General features: G+C 36.1%; 1 protein-coding gene across 1 annotated transcript; it reads left to right on the top strand.

Moving 5' to 3' along the window:
- Window positions 1-4,455: 4,455 nt before the first annotated feature.
- On the top strand, window positions 4,456-9,032 carry LOC126029821 (zinc finger protein 248-like). The gene is made up of 4 exons (XM_049788089.1): window positions 4,456-4,533; window positions 6,309-6,435; window positions 6,711-6,806; window positions 7,471-9,032. The coding sequence occupies exons 1-4, from the start codon at window positions 4,456-4,458 to the stop codon at window positions 8,949-8,951; spliced, it is 1,782 nt and encodes a 593-aa protein (XP_049644046.1). The 3' UTR covers window positions 8,952-9,032.
- Window positions 9,033-19,646: the final 10,614 nt, after the last annotated feature.

Genomic DNA, 19,646 nt, shown 5'->3' with positions numbered 1-19,646 from the left:
ATATTTAGTAGGGATAGGCTTTTAAGATTCTTAGGTTAGCAACAATATGCCTTGCAAAAATAACCTTTTGGAAATTTAAATTTAATATTAAACCTCATTACTTTCAAGGTCTGGCAATTACACAGCACCTCTGGGCCACAGTGAAAGAGGTGGTAGAGAGCCTAGAATGGGAGTTTTAGGATTTCATGGGTTTGCTCTTTCTTTATAGATGAATTCAAGAAAGTTATTAGAGCAGGGGGGTTGGAAAGAGACAAGAGGAGAAAGATATGAGGTTATACATAGTTAAGCAGCTATTTAAATCAACATGAATCTATAAAAAAATTAAAGATTAAAAATTAAAAATAAAATGGAGGCTCCTGGACATGAGGGGAGAGCGTTGTATTCGAATGAACCCTCTTTGAAGTAGATGTCCTTTTGCTGAGGATCTCTAGGCACCAAGTTTGGCTGAAGTACTTTGCTTATAAAAAGAAAAGTTACCTCTGGGCTTTTGGTATTCATGTCTCTTTCCATAATAATTTTTTTTTTTTTTTTGCTATTTAAAAGTATCTAGTTTGGGCTTGAGAGATTGCTTTACAGAGCTTTGCTTTGCACATGGAAGGTCGTGGTTTGATCTCTGGCACCCATTTTTCCCCATTAGTGGCCTTAAATCACTCCTTAAGTGAAACTTAAGAATAAACTTAAGAGGAAAGTTAAGCATTGAACCCTAGGAATAACCCCTGAATGTTGCTGAGTGTGACCTCCTAGAATAATAAAAGCTTTTTAAGCCTGTAAATTTTTGCTTTACAATATATTCCATGTGGGGCCGGAGAGATAGCATGGAGGTAGGGTGTTTGCCTTTCATGCAGACGGACGGTGGTTCAAATCCCGGCATCCTATATGGTTCTTCGAGCCTGCCAGGACCGATTTCTGAGCATAGAGTCAGGAGTAACCCCTGAGTGCTGCTGATGTGACCCCCTGCCAAACAAAAACAAAAACAAATAAACAACCCCAAAACAATATATTCCATGTATTGTTATTTAATATTAGAAATTTTAGTCTTAACAATATTTTGCACTTTTTACTATTCTTACTAGAATAGTTTTAGCTATATGGAAAAAGTGAGATTTATTATTCTCTTTGTCTTTCTCTTTAACTTGTGTTCTTGAGTTATTTAAAGTAGCTACCCAACTAATAATTTTAGGATCTCTCATTCATTGTTTCTTTCACAAAGAAACTTATATATGTGATGTATGCGTTATGACATTTTGACTGTTCTGTATAGAAAAATAATCTTTTTGTATTGGCTTTGTATCCTATAAAATTTTATATTCAGCAGTTTTTCATATATATATGTATACATATATCTACACACATTTTTTTTTTTTTCAGTTTTCTGCACAGATAATCATGTTAACTTTGGAAACCAAAGACCCAGGGGCAATTAAGGGCAACCAAGACAGTTGGTTTTGGGGCTGGAGAGATAGCATGGAGGTAAGGTGTTTGCCTTGCATGCAGAAAGACGGTGGTTTGAATCCCGGCATCCCATATGGTCCCCAAGCCTGCCAGGGGTTGATTTCTGAGCATAAAGCCAGGAATAACCCCTGAGCGCTGCTGCATGTGACCAAAAAACCAAAAAAAGACAGTTGGTTTTGGGGATCAAATTTAGGTCCTCACATAAAAGAAAGTGCTCTGTCATTCGAATGATTTAACCTTGATTAATTCTTTTAAAATTAAATGATTTAAAAATGACCTCTTCACATATTTTATTCATTTCTCTTTTACTCTGCCATGATAACAACAGAAGTTGTTTATTGTTCCCTTCCAGTTGTATGCTTTTAATTTGTTTTTGTTTTGTTTTGGTCTTTTGCACTGGCATGCTATTTAGAATTAGTATTGAAATAGGAAACGCTTGTTTCCTTCTGACTTTTTGTTGTTGTTGTTGTTGTTGCTGTTTTGTTTTTGAGCCACATCTAGTGGTGCTCAAGAGTTACTTCTGGCTATGCGCTCAGAAATTGCTGCTGGCTTGGGGATTATATGGGACTCTGGGTATTGGACCCAGATCTGGGTCAGCCGCGTGCAAGGCAAATGCCCTACCACTGCGCTATCACTCTGACCCTTTCCTCTGACTTTTAAGGGTAAATTCACTTAACATTAAATATATTGTTTGTAGGTTGTTTATTGATGTTCTTTACAAAGTTTAGAAAGATCACTATTACTCATTTGCTGAGATTTTTAGGCTTGGCCAAGTGCTTCTTAAAAATCATTTGATATTCTCATATGATTTTTCTGTTAAGAATTTTTATTCACTTTAATAAAGTGTTGACCCAGCCTCAAATCAATGAAATGTGGTTTATAATTTTTTAGTACAAGTCAGATTAAATTTGCCTGTATTTGCATCTATGCTAATGATAACATTAGCCTTTGGTTTTGTTGTCTAAATTTGATTTTGGAATTTGGGTAAATTTGGTTTCAAATGTATGAAGTTATGACATTTTGATTGTTCTGTATAGAAAAATAATCTTCTTGTTTTGGCTTTGTATCCTATAAATTTTTATATTCAGTTTTTTCATATATATATGTATACACATCTATACACATTTTTTTTCAGTTTTTTGCACAGATAATCATGTTAACTTTGGATACCAATTTGCATACAATTGTTAGTATTCCTAAATGCTAGAAAAATTCCTCAGTGATATCATACGGATTTAGTGCTATTTTAGTTCTTTTTGTTTGCTTTTTGAGGGGAGGTGGTTGGGACAACACTCAATTGTACTTGGGCTTATTCCTGTCTATAGGTTCATGGATCAATACCGACAATTCTTTTCTTTTTTGGTTTTTGGGTCACACCCAGCAGCACTCAAGGGTTACTTCTGGCTATGCGTTCAGAAATTGCTCCTGTTAGGCTTAGGGGACTACATGGGATGCCGGGATTCAAACCACCGTCCTTCTGCATGCAAGGCAAATGCTCTCCCTCCATGCCATCTCTCTGGCCCCAATAACGACGATTCTTAAGGAACCATATGTGGTGCTGATAATCAGGCTGGTATTGACCATGCATAAGACTAAGGCCTTGCCCCATATACTATCTCTCTGGCTCATTGGTGTTATTTTAGAAGTATTTTGTTGATTACTTAAAAAATATTACATGGATTTGTTTAGGTTATTTATTTCCCCCTATGTTCATTTGGTAGTTGAATTGTGTGTGTGTGTGTGTGTGTGTGTGTGTGTGTGTGTGTGTGTGTGTGTGTGTGTGTGTGTTTGCCATAGCTGGCACTGCTTAGTGATTACTCCTGGCTCTGAACTCAGGAATCACTACTGGTGGTGCTGCAGGAACTATACGTGGTGCCAGGGATTGAACACATGTCTGCTTTGTTCAAACCAAGTGCCCTATCTGCTGTTTTATTGGTCCAGACCTCATTTGGTAGTTGTGGCTTTTAAGCTGTCAATTTCACATAAGTTATCATTTTTTCAAGTATGTAGTTGTATTCTTTTCTTATTATTTTATTTTTTATTAATTTAATGTCCTTGTGATCAGTAGAGCTATTTGCATTTCTGAGATTTATAATTGGTTTCTTCTCATGTTTATAATATTAGAGGAGATTTATTAGTTTTTTTTTTTTATCTTTTCAAAGGGGTATCTTTTGCTTCTGTTGAATGTGCTCTCAATTCTATTAGCTTATTCTCATTTGTAGTATTTTATTTTGCTTGGTTAAGACTTAATTTGCCTTCTTCAGTTTACTAATGGAAACTTATGGTTTTGATTTTAAAATCATATAAACATTTAGTTTTGTAAGGTTTTCTCTGTGCTCTCTTATTACATTGCACAAATTTTGGTAAATGGTATTTTTACGTAAAATATTAGAAATGTATTTGAGACTGTAATGGTAATTTATAGGGTGTTGTTTGGCTTTCATTTCCTAGGATGATTATGAGCAATCGCTTGTCTATTAATTTTGTTCATTCCACTGGTATGAAATTTATTTTAAATGGTAGCTATTGTTTTAATTTTGTTATGTTGTGTTTAAATAGGATGGTAAAATTTGTATCTTATTATTTTGGATAGTTGATTTTACTACTTTTATTGGTACATACTTTTTATGTAGTATGAACTGTACTGATTTTCAGTAAGCTTGATCACAGTAATAACAAAGGGAAGTTTTAGGTCTATGACAGATTATAAATTTGCTTGGTTCTCCTTCCAGTTATGACAATTTCTTATTTTTATATTCTTTTGTTGGGTGCAAACATACTTCAGATTCTGTAATGTGATTTCAGTCCATCTATTGAGTTCTTAATTTCAGACAGTCTGCTTTCAACTCTAGGAAAACATCAGTTTTTTTTTTTTTTATGTATGTGTGTTTGTATCTGTATGCACTATCTAAGAAAATACCTAGACTCTCCTTAGGTTCAATGATTTACTATGATGACTCACTGAATTCTTTAGTCTGCTTGATTAGAGTGAAAGAATACACAATGAAAGCAGCTAAAAAAGCAGATGGGAAATCAGCTGAAGGACATTGTCCTGAAGGAAACAGGTACAAATGTTTAAGAGTATTTCTATTAATGAAATATCACAGAACACACTTAAATTCTCTAGCAAAGATATTGATAGGAAGGCATGATATGTCTTCTAGAGAAGATAAGGAAAACTGTGTTTCAGAATTTTTTCAGGAACTAGTCACACATGTATAATATGCAATAATATTTCACACCCCAGAAGAAACAAATATGTACAGCATAAGATGTATTGTTTGCACAGTTTAGACTTAGCCAGCCATTTTTTTTAAATCTAATTCTTTTTCTTGAAGTTTGGATATAGGGTTACAATAATTTATGGTATTGATGTACACTATGACCTAAGTTTTTCTGACTCTACATGCTGTCTCTCACCTCCAGAAGTACTACCCAAGTGTTCCAGGCTATTCAGACAATGCAGTTGTCTCTTAACCCCATCCTGGTACTTTTAAGTCTTTATTACAGTATCCAAGGTTTCAATTGATATTGTTCATACCTTTTATTTGTTTCTCTGTATACCACAAGTGAGTGACATCATTCTGTATTCATTCTCCTGCTTATGACTTATTTTTCTTAGAATCATACTCTTCAGTTCTATCCATGCTGCTGCTAACTGCACAGCTTTGTTTTTATTTGTAATTGAATAATATACCACTGTCTATCTATACCACAACTTTTTTTTTATTCATGTTTTATTGGACATTTAAGTTGCTTCCATATACTGAGTATTTGTTCTAAGAGCTTTAGTGAACATAAGTGTGTATATGTCTTTTCAAACTAATGCGCTTTTTTTTTTTTGTATTTTGGGCATAAATATCTAGATGTGGGACAACTGGTTCCAATGGTAGTGTCATTTTTACTTTTTTGAGAAATATTTATATAATTTTCCATAGAGGCTGGACCAGGTGACATTCCCAACAATAGTGAATAAGGGTTAATTTTTGGCCACACACCTGCCAACACTTGGTTTTATTTCTCACCTCGGAAGTAGAATACAGTTCTGCTCACTTTAAGCACTCATGGGTTACACACAATATAGACCTGTACTATATTTTCAGTCCCTGTTGTTCTTTTGTTTTGTTTCTGGGAATTGAGCACAGGGCTACACATATGTATGTGCTTACTTATTAAGCCATATCTTGCTCCCACTATTCATTCTTTTAAAAAAAAAATTGGTGCTCAGAACTTACTCCTGGCTTTGCATTTAGGGATCATTTCTGGCAGTTCTGGAAGAACGTATATGGCACTGGGGACCATTCGGGGTGTTGGAGATCTAACTTGGGTTTGCCTCATTCAAGGCAAGAGCCCTACCCACTGTTCTATCACTCTGATCTTATACTATACTTTATTAACAAGAATTTTTCTCCTTATGTGTAAATTAACTTGATAATACAGTATTATATGCCCCAAGCACCATTCCACTGAGACTTGTCCCTCTGTACCCTTTCCCAACTAATTGGTCTATAAAAAAATTAGAACATGTACAACAATGAAAAACTGTTCCTTGACAATCCACATGCTTTATGTATACTCTAGTTTCTGTAGTGTCTAAAAATAAATGCTAGTCTATGCTTCTTTTTTATAAGAATATAAGTATTTTGAGAGCGGTTTGACATCATCAGCAATATTCACATTCCCAAATATGACTAGCACATTCCCAAACCATTAATATAATCTTATCTCAAATTGTAACTTTTTTATCCAAAGTATAGTACAGACCAAAGAAGACACCTATAAGAAATGAGTTCTCTTTCATCTTTTTGACGTCATCTAGTTTCCACTGATCCATATTTAAAAATGTATTGTTGTAGGAACAAGTGTCTTTCAAAGATGTATGTGTGCAGTTCACTCAGGAAGAGTGGTATCTTCTGGATCCTGGTCAGAAGTTACTCTACAGGGATGTGATCCTGGAAAATTACAGCCACCTTGTTTCATTAGGTCAGTAAGCATTTATGCCATATGACCACCATTAGTATTCATTTCTTAGTTGGTGAACCATATAAGCACCCTGTAACATTTTCTGATGTGAAGCTCAAGAGGCAAGAGAGATGATGAGTTCTTTTTATGTATTATCAAGAATGCTATGTTCTTGTGTCCTCAAAGATTACATTTAGGAAACTCTTGCATATCTTTCTTTCTTTGCTATCTTTATTTTTTTCAGAGTTTCTGAAGCCAGAAATTATTTGTCATCATTTTCTGTTTTCTCTCAATAGGTTATTCCATTGCTAAGCCAGAATTAATCTTCAAGATAGAACAAGGAGAAGAGCCCTGGATATTAGAGGAAGGATTCCCATACCAGTGCCACTCAGGTGAGTTAGCAAGTTTATAGACAAATGGAAGTCAGAGATTTCAGATACTGGATTATCCTTTGGGATTAGTTTTTATCATCTTTGACTTATTTAGAATGCTTTTTCCCTCACAGAACTTTGGAAGTGAATCAATACAACAGAATTGGCTCACATTCCTTCAATATCTTATTAACATTTTTAATGTGTCGTTTTCATTTATTATTTCCTTTATTCTTTGATATTTTAGATATATTTACCTAACCAATAATCAAAACTCAACTTTTATCTTAATTTTTTTGTTTGTTTATTTTTGGGTCACACCTGGTGACACTCGGGATTTACTCCTGGCTATGTGCTCAGAAATCTCTCCTGGCTAGGGGACCATATGGGACACCGGGATTGAACCAGGTCCATCCTGGATTGGTCTCATACAAGGCAAACGTCCTACCACTGTGATATCACTCCGGTCACGTAACTCAACTTTTTGATCTTAGGTCATGGCCTTAGATAATTTTTCTTGGTTAATTTATCTTTAAAATGGTTCACTTTACTTTTACTATCTTTGGGCACCTTTTTTCCCAACAACTAGTTAACTGTTACATAACAAAGCACTTGTGTAAAAATCCAATTCTATTAGAAATGTTCAATAATTTATATGACATGGTATTTTTCTTATCATTTTCAGAAGATTGGAAAGCTGATGACATGATAGAGAACAGCCAGAAAAATCAAGATGAGAATTTTTGGCAACTTCCTTTTACCACAAGCAAAACAATTAATGTAGATAACCGTGATAAAGTAAAGAAAACTTTCAGTCTGAGTAAAGACTATATTCATTCAAGAAATTTTTCATACAAGATATGTGACTCATGTGAAATAAATTTGAAAAATATTTCAGGATTAGTTATTAGTAGGAAAAACTATTCCAGAAAGAAACCTGGTGAATTTAATGTGTATGAGAAATTGCTTCTTGATATTAAGCAAGAGAAAACGACTGGAGGGAAATATTATAAATATAGTCCAAAAAGGAATTTTCTTAGTCATAGCCAAGATCTTATACAGCCCATTTTTGACCAGTCTTTTGAGTATAATGGAAATAGACAAGACTTCCATGACGAGACAGCCTTTTTCACAAAAGGAGAGATACCTTGTAAATATAATGAGTGTGGAAGACCCTTCATCCAAAGTTTAAAACTGAATTTATCTCAGAGAACCAATATAGAATTGGAGCCATATGAGTGCAGCATTTGTGGGAAATCCTTGTATTTGAATTTAAGATTAGGACATCATAGAGTTTTTACAGGGGATAATCCTTATGAATATAATGAATATGGGCAAATGTTTTGTGACAGTTCAACTTTTGTCATTCGTCAGGGAACTTACACAAGAAAAAATCCTCGTGATTATAAAGTAAGTCACAAGACATGGGAAAAGTCAGCGCTCTTTAAACATGAAATAGAACACATGGGGGGAAAACCTTATGAATATAATGAAAGTGGAAATACGTTCAACAAGAAATCACATCTCACCCAACTTCGGAGAGTTCATTCAGGTGAAAAAACGTTTGAGTGTGGTGAATGTGGGAAAACCTTCTGGGAGAAGTCAAACCTCACTCAACATCAGAGAACACACACAGGTGAGAAACCCTATGAATGTTCTGAATGTGGAAAATCCTTTTGTCAGAAACCACACCTTACCAACCATCAGCGAACACATACAGGAGAAAAACCTTATGAATGTAAACAGTGTGGTAAAACATTCTGTGTGAAATCAAACCTCACTGAACATCAGAGAACACACACAGGGGAGAAGCCTTATGAATGCAAGGCATGTGGAAAATCCTTCTGTCACAGGTCAGCCTTAACTGTACATCAGAGAACACATACAGGAGAAAAACCTTTTATTTGTAATGAATGTGGAAAGTCATTCTGTGTGAAATCGAACCTTATCGTACATCAAAGAACTCACACTGGGGAGAAACCATACAAATGCAATGAATGTGGGAAAACCTTTTGTGAGAAATCAGCTCTTACTAAACATCAGAGAACTCACACAGGGGAGAAACCCTATGAGTGTAATGGATGTGGGAAAACCTTTAGTCAGAGGTCAGTACTCACTAAACATCAGAGAATCCATACAAGAGTGAAAGTTATTTCAACATCCTGAATGCTGAGAAGCCTTCATCTTTCATATTACTCAGTTTTTAAAATAAGGTGAATGAAATGCGAAGAATTCCACGATTGGCTAGAAAGTGTTCTTATTGTATTTCAGATAATGGTATATAAGATTTAAATGCTTCGAATGTGTGAAAGCTTTCAATAAAAATTAAAACGTTTTAGTAAAAACTAGTAAGGAATTTATTCATCAAAATAAAGTAAGAATCTTTATTGTGAACTAACAGTATCATATTCTAGAGTGATAGCAAATTTTTAAGCAAAATGATCTGCATTTATACCCATATTCACAGTGAAATTTGAGGCTTTAAAAATGTTGAACGACAGCATTAAACACATATATGAATAGTCCCTGATTTTACAGGCCTTATGTGAGTATGTTAATGTGAGAAAAAATTGGGGGTTATGCTTGATTTGTATATTGTAACCCAAAAATGTGTATTAAGAGAAAATGTAGGCCTTAGTTATATAACAATTAAGTTTTATATTAATATTTTCCTCACTATATGTCACCTGCGTTTCTTTCTATTGGTTGATATTTATATATACGTTTGTGTAAATATATTTATATATATCCATACACCTAATGCTGTGCTACATTAAGCTAAACTTGGCTTGCAAGTACTACTGATTGTTAGTTACCTTTTCAAGATAGTCATAACATGTCAGTTACTTAAACTTACAATTAAATTATATTTAACAGAATATATTAAATACTCTCATCACTTCCTAATTATTTTACTTTTTGCTGTTATGGTTGAATACTTATAAGTTTGGACACTTAAACCATGCTTCTTTGGATTAATTACATTATTTTATATGCATGGTGAAAGTACGACTTTCGACTCTGCATTCAATACCATTATTTTGGGATCTTTTGGGCTTTATTTAGTAGAACTATTTATACTATGTAAATTGTCCAACTCTAGAAGTTTGAGTTTTTATTTCTAAGCTGGAAAATTGAGAATTAGCATTAAATTACAGTATATATGTCCAAATTTAGAAATCCTAGATCACGAATCATAAATACTATTTTCTACCATGAATAAATGCCTATGGTAATTGTTGAATTGGCTCTTTGATAACAAATCCAGAGTAAATTTCTGAGGTTTTTAACTATCTCTGCATCAATTCCACTCTAAATACTACCAGAGTCTCCTTATAGTCTCCTTATAGAATATTATTTTATTTGCAATCACTTTGCTGACATAAATATGGCCTTTCTCACCAAGCTTCCACTTCAACTGAAAAGGCAAACTTTTTCTGAGTTTCTTTAACTGGCACTGGGTCAATCAGGAATGTTAGTCAATAGCAATGCTATTTAAATAATTTTTACAAAGGTTAACATTTATAATATTGTGCTAATTCTAGTGCTCTATAATAAATACTCACTTAAATAGTGGTAAAAATGTAAAAATACTCATCATTTTATTGTTATTTATTTAGATGTGATGTGTAACTTGAGTAGTGTGAAACTCAAATATGTATTTGTATTTAACAGAATGGAATGTCAGATATTGTCTTTTGTGCTACTCGTCCCCAGGCCTTTTTGGAAAATGCTGACAGAAGATGATGTCATTGAGCGACATACTGGACTGGCTCTCTTCCGTGATTTTATTACATATGAATTAGCAGTTTGTTTACTTTTAGGGCCATTATTTAGAACTGAAGATATCCATCCCCCTATAGAATTGGGTACTTTTCCAAGTTTTAATGACCGATAAAGAATTTTGGAGGAAGCGTTATGTATTTTGGCAAGTTATTATAGGAATAACTATTTAGCCATGGTTCTAATGAAAATAAAATACTGTAATTAAGAGTATTCTAATGACAGATTTAGCCCAGTGGTGTGGGCCAGGAAAAAGGATTTGAAGTAATCAGAGCTAGTATCAGCCAGAAGCTATTACCTTTAAAAATCCTAAAAGAAGGATGGATGAAAACAAGAATACTAGAGTCCAGAGAGACTGTTCATAAAGGAGGCGCCATCTTGTAGGAGATACTGTCTTTCTCTGAATTGTGGCACAAAACTGTTGGTGCCTCCCTTTGTAGAACCCAACCTGATGTCATATGTTGGTGAGCCTGAGTAGTCCCTCCAAATGAAAAGATCTGGGTAAAGGCAATGGAGAATAAGTAGCACAGTTCAGTTTTTAAATTTCTGTAAATTCCTATGTAGTTCAATATTAGAAATAGTTATTCTACTAGTAGAATGGTGTGTGTTTCTGCTTTGTTGTGCTTTGTATCATGGGTAAATTCCCTTTATTACCAAGCATTGGTGTATTTCTCTTTTGAATGAAACACATTAAATTGTATTGTTCAGCGTCACTATGGTGTACTTGCTTATATGTGGTATAAGGTAAAGAGCTCCAGTCATTCAAATAGCCAGTTATCCCTATATCCCTATTAAATGGTGAGTAATTCAGCCTTTGTTTTTTCTTTTTGGGCCACACCAGTGATGCTCAGGGGTTACTCCTGGCTATGCGCTTAGAAATCGCTTCTGGCTTGAGGAACCATATGGGATGCCAGGGGATCGAAACTCATGCAAGGGGATCAGCCACATGCAAGGCAAATAAATGCCCTGCTTCTTGTGCCACCACTTCGGCCCTTAACCTTTTTCTTATTGAGTCCATGAGGCACTTTTATTTGGTACTTAAATATTATGCCATAACTATTGTTTTTATTTGCTAAATGTAGCTCATGTCTTTCTAGTGATATAGCCTGTCCTTGTGAATGCGGAATTAATACTAACCTCTGAGTAGACCATTTGTTACTTGCCCCATGTTTGTTTTTACCCTTGAAGGTGATTTGTTAGAAGACAGCCAGCGAGGATCCATCTTAGAATAGTTTTATTGTGAATTGCCATGATGGGGAAATTTGTGTCTTTGCTGTTACCAGCAGCTATATTAAAAATTCATCTACAAAAGAGATGATAGCAAGTGTTTTAAAGAAACATGGTCAGGAAGATGATTTAATTTTACATAGTGTGGAGAAGGATAGCCATTCTCTAAGTAGAATGGCTATGGAGGGAGTTGAAGGAAGAGAAAGTGTGTGTAATACTATTTCTATAGCCAACACCTTTATTATGTCTAGTTTTTCATGAAACAATAACCTACTTTATTGTAATATGCTTGGATGTCTTACCTTGAGTTGTGCTATACTTTATTAAACATTTATTTCCATTTACTAAGTGAATTTTAAAAGCCACAAACAGCATCTTTTAATTGAAAATGAGTGCTCCACTGTATGAAATCAGACGGAAGAATTGCTGGATTGAAGTTTGACTTTCTGACCAAGAAATTACACTCCCATTGAAAAATATTTCTGATAAATTCCTAGTCCAATTTTCTGTCTTGGACTGGCCCCTTTGCCTGGTGTGAAAGTCTTACTTCACAATCAACCTGTACTTGGAAGGGAAATGTAGAAATACAGTGCCTGAGAGATTGTTATCTATATGGATTCTATATGTCCCCAGTTACTTCTCTTACTGAGTTCCAACAAACACTAGCAATAGCTTCTCTGGACCTACCACTTGATCTCTTTTTCTAGGAAAGCTTTATCCTGTTCTAATTCCTGTTATTTCCACTGAATCATTTGATCAGAGCTTTTTTTTTATAGGGCATTATTGAAAACTTATCCATATGGCTAGGTTTATCCAAAGTGCAGATTCAATAAAATGACTATACTACTTAAGTTCTTATATATATTTAATGAAATCCCTATCCAAATCCAGATGATATTCAAGGACCTAGAAAAGTCAATAAAAGTATATGTTGATTGAGTGTAAAAATAAGACCATAAATAGCCAAGGCCATATTAAAAATAAGAAATGTAGAAGTATCTCATGACCTAATTTGGAGCTGGGTTATAAAGCTATGGTGATCAAAACTGCAGGAATAAAAATAGGCTCTCTGATCAATGGGTCAAAGACAGAACCCCATATATATGGACAGTTACTTTTTGATAAAGGAGCTGAGAACATGAAATGGAGTAAAAATAGCCTCTTCAAATGTTGCTGGGAAAAATATAACTAAGAAATGAAAGCTCAATTTCACACCTTACACAACAGTTCAAAGTGGATCAAAGGTCTAGAGATTCTATCGGATATTATAAATTATATTGAGGAAAATATAGGCAGAACATCCAAAATTTGGTCCTGAAAGGCATTTTTTTTTTTTTTTTGGTTTTTGGGTCACACCTGGCAGTGCTCAGGGGTTACTCCTGGCTGTCTGCCCAGAAATAGCTCCTGGCAGGCACGGGGGACCATATGGGACACCGGGATTCGAACCAACCACCTTTGGTCCTGGATCGGCTGCTTGCAAGGCAAACGCCGCTGTGCTATCTCTCTGGGCCCCTGAAAGGCATTTTCAATGACTGGCAAAGGCAACAAAATAAAACATAAACAAATGAGACTACATCAAATAAAAGAGTTTATGGCAAAAGAAGCATGGGTTACAGACAAATGACATCTGACTGGGAAAATTATTTGCATTCATAATCAGATAAAAGATTTTGATATTCAGGATATATGAAGTACTCACAAAGATCAACAACAAAAAATCAAAGACTCTTATCAAAAATGGGGAGAGGATATAGACACTTTTTAGCAGAAATTAAGTCTATCACCAATAGGCACATGAAAACTGCTCAACATCACTCAGTGGGAAAATCCAAATCAAGAAAATAAGGAGATGCATCAATAAGACCAATAATAAGACCAATCTGCTGACAGGAACATAGCAATAGAGGAACTTTCAGCCACTAATGTTGTGAATGTTGTTTGGTTCAACCTCTGTAGAAAATGGTCTGGAGAGTTTTCAGTAAACATAAAATTGAGCTGCTATATGACCCAGAAATTCCGTTTTTTGAAATCTACCCCCAGGGTTTAAAAACATTAATTCTAATGGACATACAATCATTGCTGCACTTAACAATTGCCAAGATATAGAATAAATATTGGTGCCCCCAAAAGATGATTAGATTATGAAGACATGGTATATATGCAAAATGAAATATTATGCAGCTGCAAAGAGTGACAAAAATCACACAATTTGCTGCAACCTGGTTGGAAGTTAAACATATATTGATGGAAGTAAGCCAAAAGAAGAAAGAAAAACACAGGATATATATATGTATATGTTATATATGTATATTTATGTATATGTTATATATGTATATATGTATATGTTATATATGTATATATGTGTATATATACAAATACAGGATATATCTCCTGGCAGGCTCAGGGGACCATACAGGATGCCGAGGATAGAACCCAGGTCCAACCCAGGTAGGCAGCATGCAAAGCAAATAGTCTCTGTGCTATCGCTCTGGCCCCTATTCTAGTCACCTTTAAGATGCTGAACCAGGTACATAACAGTTTCTCATTAAGATACAAGATGTGAATGTGTTAGTGGCTACCAGATGGACAGGGTGGGATCTCATGGAATTAGAATTGCAGAGGTAAGCCTGAGCCATACACGTACAAATTACTCCGTATCTGTACTAAAATAAGGAAGACATAAAACAAAAGTTGCATGCCTTATTTACACTATGGCTTTGCAAAATCCCTCAAGCAATCTGTTGGCAATCTATTGGTAGATGTTACACAAACTGGGGGAAACGATTGTTCTCATCTAATAAGATGTAGCTCTCCTTTATACCTGGATCACATTTTCTCTTCCCAGTGCAGAGAATCATAATCCCAAGAGCCACTTTATAATATCCTTATAAGGGAGTTTGATTTCTTTGCAAGTTTAATCACAGGTTCACTGAATATTGTTCTAATCTCCAACAACTACACAAAAGTACTGTTGAGAAGAGAATTTTGGTTAAAATATGTACATATATGGGGCCGGAGAGATGGCATGGAGGTAAGGTGTTTGCCTTGCATGCAGAAGGTTGGTGGTTTGAATCCTGGCATCCCATATGGTCCCCCAAACCTGCCAGGAGCAATTTCTGAGTGTAAAGCCAGGAATGACCCCTAAGCGCTGCCAGATGTGATCCCCCTAAAAACCAAAAAAAAAAAAAAAAAAAAAAAAGGTACATATAACAAGCAAAGAAAACAGGTACAAATAATCACAAATTTTAGTCATAAAAATTTGCCAATTGGGCCCGGAGAGATAGCACAGCGGCGTTTGCCTTGCAAGCAGCCGATTCAGGACCAAAGGTGGTTGGTTCGAATCCCGGTGTCCCATATAGTCCCCCGTGCCTGCCAGGAGCTATTTCTGAGCGGACAGCCAGGAATAACCGCTGAGCATGCCGGGTGTGGCCCAAAAACAAAAACAAAAAACAAACAAACAAACAAACAAAAAAACCCAAAAATTTGCCAACAAAATACTGAATCCTCTGACTATTAGTTTTGTAGTAAATGGTTTTCACCCTAAACAGGTTATTTCCTTTTTGCATGTTCTTGCCCCACCTGGGTGGGAAGAACCTCTGGGTTGGCCCCCTACCCCTACCTGCTCTCCACCAGAGGGGGTGGTCCCACTCTTCCCAATAAAGACCTCAGGTCAGAGAAACTTCTGCAGATTTGGTTCCACAGCTTGCCTGTCTGCCTGCCTGTGTCCTTTTTCCTGTTTGTAGCTAGCTTGTGGTGGAAGTTCCTGAGCCAGTTTTATCTTCATAACCTGGTGTGGATTATTTTCTCTGTTAGCGGTGCTTCTGGACTCACGTTCTCCAATCCCCCTAGGAATGGAGTATGAGGCTTCCTCTACAATTAGTGACAATTGAATGTATTTCCAATCTTTCATGAGACATGCTTATATTTATAATGGGCTTTATTTTTAAATCTAAAATAGAAAAAAATAGCTGGGCATTTGTAATTTTGTTTTCTAGGTCTGGTGATCATAGCCATGAGGTTATAGTTGATATCTCTTTCCCCTTTCTTCCTCTACCCATTTGATATTTCTCTTGTCCTTCCTAAAACCTCACATGTTCCTGTATATTTATCTAGTATAGGAAGCAAGGGGCTTCTTCTTTTTTGAAGGCTTGAAATACTAAGACTAAAATGCTTAGTGTGTGATTTCTGTTTTTTAGTTATTACCTAGCAATTTCTAGCTATTTTATAGTCCATGTTTATATATTGATATGCAGGCCAGCTGCTATGAGCAAGGATACTTGAAGAAAGCAATGAACAACCAGCTGTCTTAAATCATTTTCTGTATAAAGAAGCACAAATAAATATCCCTTGATCCTAGCATCAAGACACATCATGATATCTCCTGCCATATTCATGGAATTTTTTAATTATAAAATCTTTATTTAAGCACCATAATTACAAGCATGACTGTAGTTAGGTTTAAGTCATAAACAAATTGGAGACATCAGTGGTGGGAATGTTACACTGGTGAAGAGAGGGTGTAGTGTGTGATTTCTAAATAAAATTTCCTTGCTCCCATTATGTACCAATGACCAATTTCTCCAAGGTAATCAGAGTCAATTATGCCAAAAAGTAGAATACCATCTTTTTCTGCCAGTTGGTTTCAATTCAGTAGAACCATGGGAGTGTCTCCTTATGGAAGCACAATTTTTTTTTGTATCTAAGATTCTCAGTTAGCTGAGCTTAAAGTTACTGTGACAAAAATTAAAGTTCTTTGAGTTCATTTAGGAAAATGAAATAATTTACTCTTATATTCATTGAATCTCAGACTTTTGGGGGGCTACATTCAGCAGTGCTCAGGGGCTACTCCTGCCTCTGTACTTCAGGGATCACTCCTGGCCAGGCAAGGGTGACCATATCCAATTCCAGAGATCAAATCCAGCTTGTGCAAGGAAGGCAAGAGCCCTACCCACTGTCCTTTAGCTTCTGCCCCAAATCTCAGACTCATGCACCATATTCTATTCCTCAAGGAACCAGCCACACCTTATTTATTTGGCCAATTCCTACTGAGCAGTGGAGTATGTTAGTTACTATGTTAGTTACTAGTGGAGCAGTCAATTCTATGTTTCACTTTACCATGAAATTAATTCATTGAAAAGGAATTTACGGTGGTAAATTCCACAAGAATAGTTAATAAATATCAATAGTTTAGGAATGGTGGTGCTATTAGAAACATTACAAACAAGTGTATGTTCAGAATTTGATCTCTCCAGTGATGAAGTGTAATGAATGACATTTGGTGTTTCACCTTGTTTGGTAGAACTTCACGCTGGTCTCTGCTCTTCACTGAATAATCACTAGATGGCAGCAGTAACCAAGTTATTGATCAGGCACTTTTTTTTTTAATATAATTTTTATTTTGATCATAGTGGCTTACATATTGTTGACAATAATATTTTAGGTACATATTTATATAAAATCAGGGGGATTCCCATCACCGAATTGTCCTCCCCCCACCTCCATTCCCATATCCTCCTCCCTCAGCTGCGGGGCTGCTAGAATATGTGGTCCCCTCTGTGCCTTGATTACTACTTAGTGATCTTACACCTGTTTGGTCTTGGTACCTCCCTTATTTCCCCCTCTAACTGGGAGGTGGGACTAGATAGTTCAAGTTATGTGGTTTTGTTTGAAGAAGAGAAAAGTAATAAACTGGGCTAAAAATCAAATACGCTGAAAATGGGCGGAGTCCTTCTAGAGGCTCTCATCATCGGTTTGAGAGATGAAGGGGAAAAAAGAAGGTGGAACACCCCAAGAGTACAAAAAGAAGTGTCAAATAAAATATCCAGTGAGCACTCCAACAATAAATATAAGCACCACAAAAAAGCCATGGTCTTGAGATAAAAAACATGGCAGAGCACATAAAGAAAAAAAAGAAAAGAAGGAAAAAAATATAAATGGAGACAACTTCAATAATAGCACCAAAACAAAGAAATCAACAAAACCTAGATAGGTAAATAAAAAAAATAAATAAAAGTAAAAAAAAAGTTTTGTGCTTTTTGCCTTTTTTTTTTCCTCCTGCACAGGTGCAGTAAATATTAGGGTCATTCGAAAAGGAATTCCCTTGGCCTAAGAGATACAGGGTTTCTCCACCCTTGGAGTATATTGTCATGGGATTAACTATAGACTCCATTCAGGTTCATTTACTCTCCCCTTGGTGCTTTCGTGGTGTTTGGAAGACTTCTTCTCCATCCTGGGTGATAAAATCAGACCTCTGTATCTACAGATTTCAGTATCTGCACAGGTCCAGGAGTGGAACTTATGATGAAGTCTTTCTTTGTGGTTCTAGAAATTCTGTTCCCTCAGTGTCATTTTAATCTGTCTTCTGTGGTTGGTGGACTTGGTCTTCCCGCTGATCTTAGGATGGAGCCTATGATAGCATCTTTCATTGTGTTTCCAGAAGACCCAATCCGTTGCAATTGTCTCAGCTGGACCTTTGGAACTGGAGATCATGGTTGTTGTGCAGGTCATAGCTCAAACCCTAGACTAGGGCTTTTTTATTGGTCACAGGATTCATTCAGTCCAGTCATGGTTCTATCAGCCAGTCATCTGTAAATCGCGCTCTTGGCTTTTGGACTGACCAAAGGGTGACAAGTCTTCTGATTTTGTCATATCGTCAGCTGGAGTGGTAGGATAACCTGCTCTTAGGTCAAGTTGTTCCCATTTTCCTTGTTGTCAGGATATCATATTAGAGCTGGCACTTGTTGGTGTCCGAGCAGTATTGAGGATGTCCTGGATGGGATTTGTTTCCTGTAGCTGTCGTGAAGAACTGTGTCGTTTCTATGTCTGGGATCCAAGGTTCAAGGCTGGACAGATGGTGTCTAATCACCTGGGGTCTAAGTTGGGTCCACGTGACATATTTTCAAGGTGGGAGTGTCCCTGTATTGTAAACAAGTATGAGTTCTTATCCCTAGTAGATAAGAACTCGTTTTTATATGTAAGATTTTCCCTTTTTTTAGTGTGCTTTGCAGGGGGAAATGGTGCTACATTATATTGCCTGTGCATTTGGGGGTGGAAAAAGAAGAAAACGGAAACAGGCCACACACTCAAAATAGATAAAAATAAAAATATAAATATATGTGCTTATATATATAAAAGGAACAAAGATTTTAAAAAAATGAAATAAAGTAATTAAAGGAACAAAATGGTGCAAGAGACTATCTTACATTTGGGGAAAAGCAGGTAAAGAGGTAGTGCTATACAGGTCTTATACTTACGATGGAACTATAGGTTTCCCCATTGTCTTTTGAGATTTTCTTGTGGTGTGTGGGTTCCCGGGGGCCTTTTCATCACCCTGACCTTCTTGAGATTGGCAAAAGCTTTCTGGCAGGAAGGTCTTGAGAAGAGTTCTTGCTTTGGGGATACTTTTAGAGCTAAGTCCGATTTCAAGTAACAGTCCACGTTAGGAGAGTTGGTAAGGAGGGCCAAGCAGCATGAGTCAGCAGGGGAGTTGGTTGCCTTTTCTTGCCGGGGACGAGGTGTGGGTTTAACTTGATGCCCCTTCACTTGGGTGCTGGTTACTGGTTTGTTGGGGGTAGGAGGTCAGTCTTGATGCCTAATAGATTAAGAACTGAGGGTGAAGAGTTTTAATAAAGTGGGAAATTTGGATGGGATTGAGGGGTGAAGGGATAGTCGGATTTCCAAAGGGGGGAAAGGGGAAATTATATGTAAGGGGCAGGAAAGAAGAGAAGAGAAAATACGTTAAAAAGAAAAAGAGAAGAAGAGAGAAAGAAGAAAAAGAAAAGAAAAAAATAAAGTAGTGAGAAGAAAGGAGAAAAGGGAAGGGATTGCAAGTCTCTTGAATATGTTCGATGA

The sequence above is a fragment of the Suncus etruscus genome, chromosome 15 (assembly GCF_024139225.1).
Source record: "Suncus etruscus isolate mSunEtr1 chromosome 15, mSunEtr1.pri.cur, whole genome shotgun sequence".
NCBI classification, from domain to species: Eukaryota; Metazoa; Chordata; class Mammalia; order Eulipotyphla; family Soricidae; genus Suncus; species Suncus etruscus.
The sequence above is the reverse complement of the archived record's forward strand: the minus strand, read 5'-3'. Positions and strand labels throughout refer to the sequence as shown.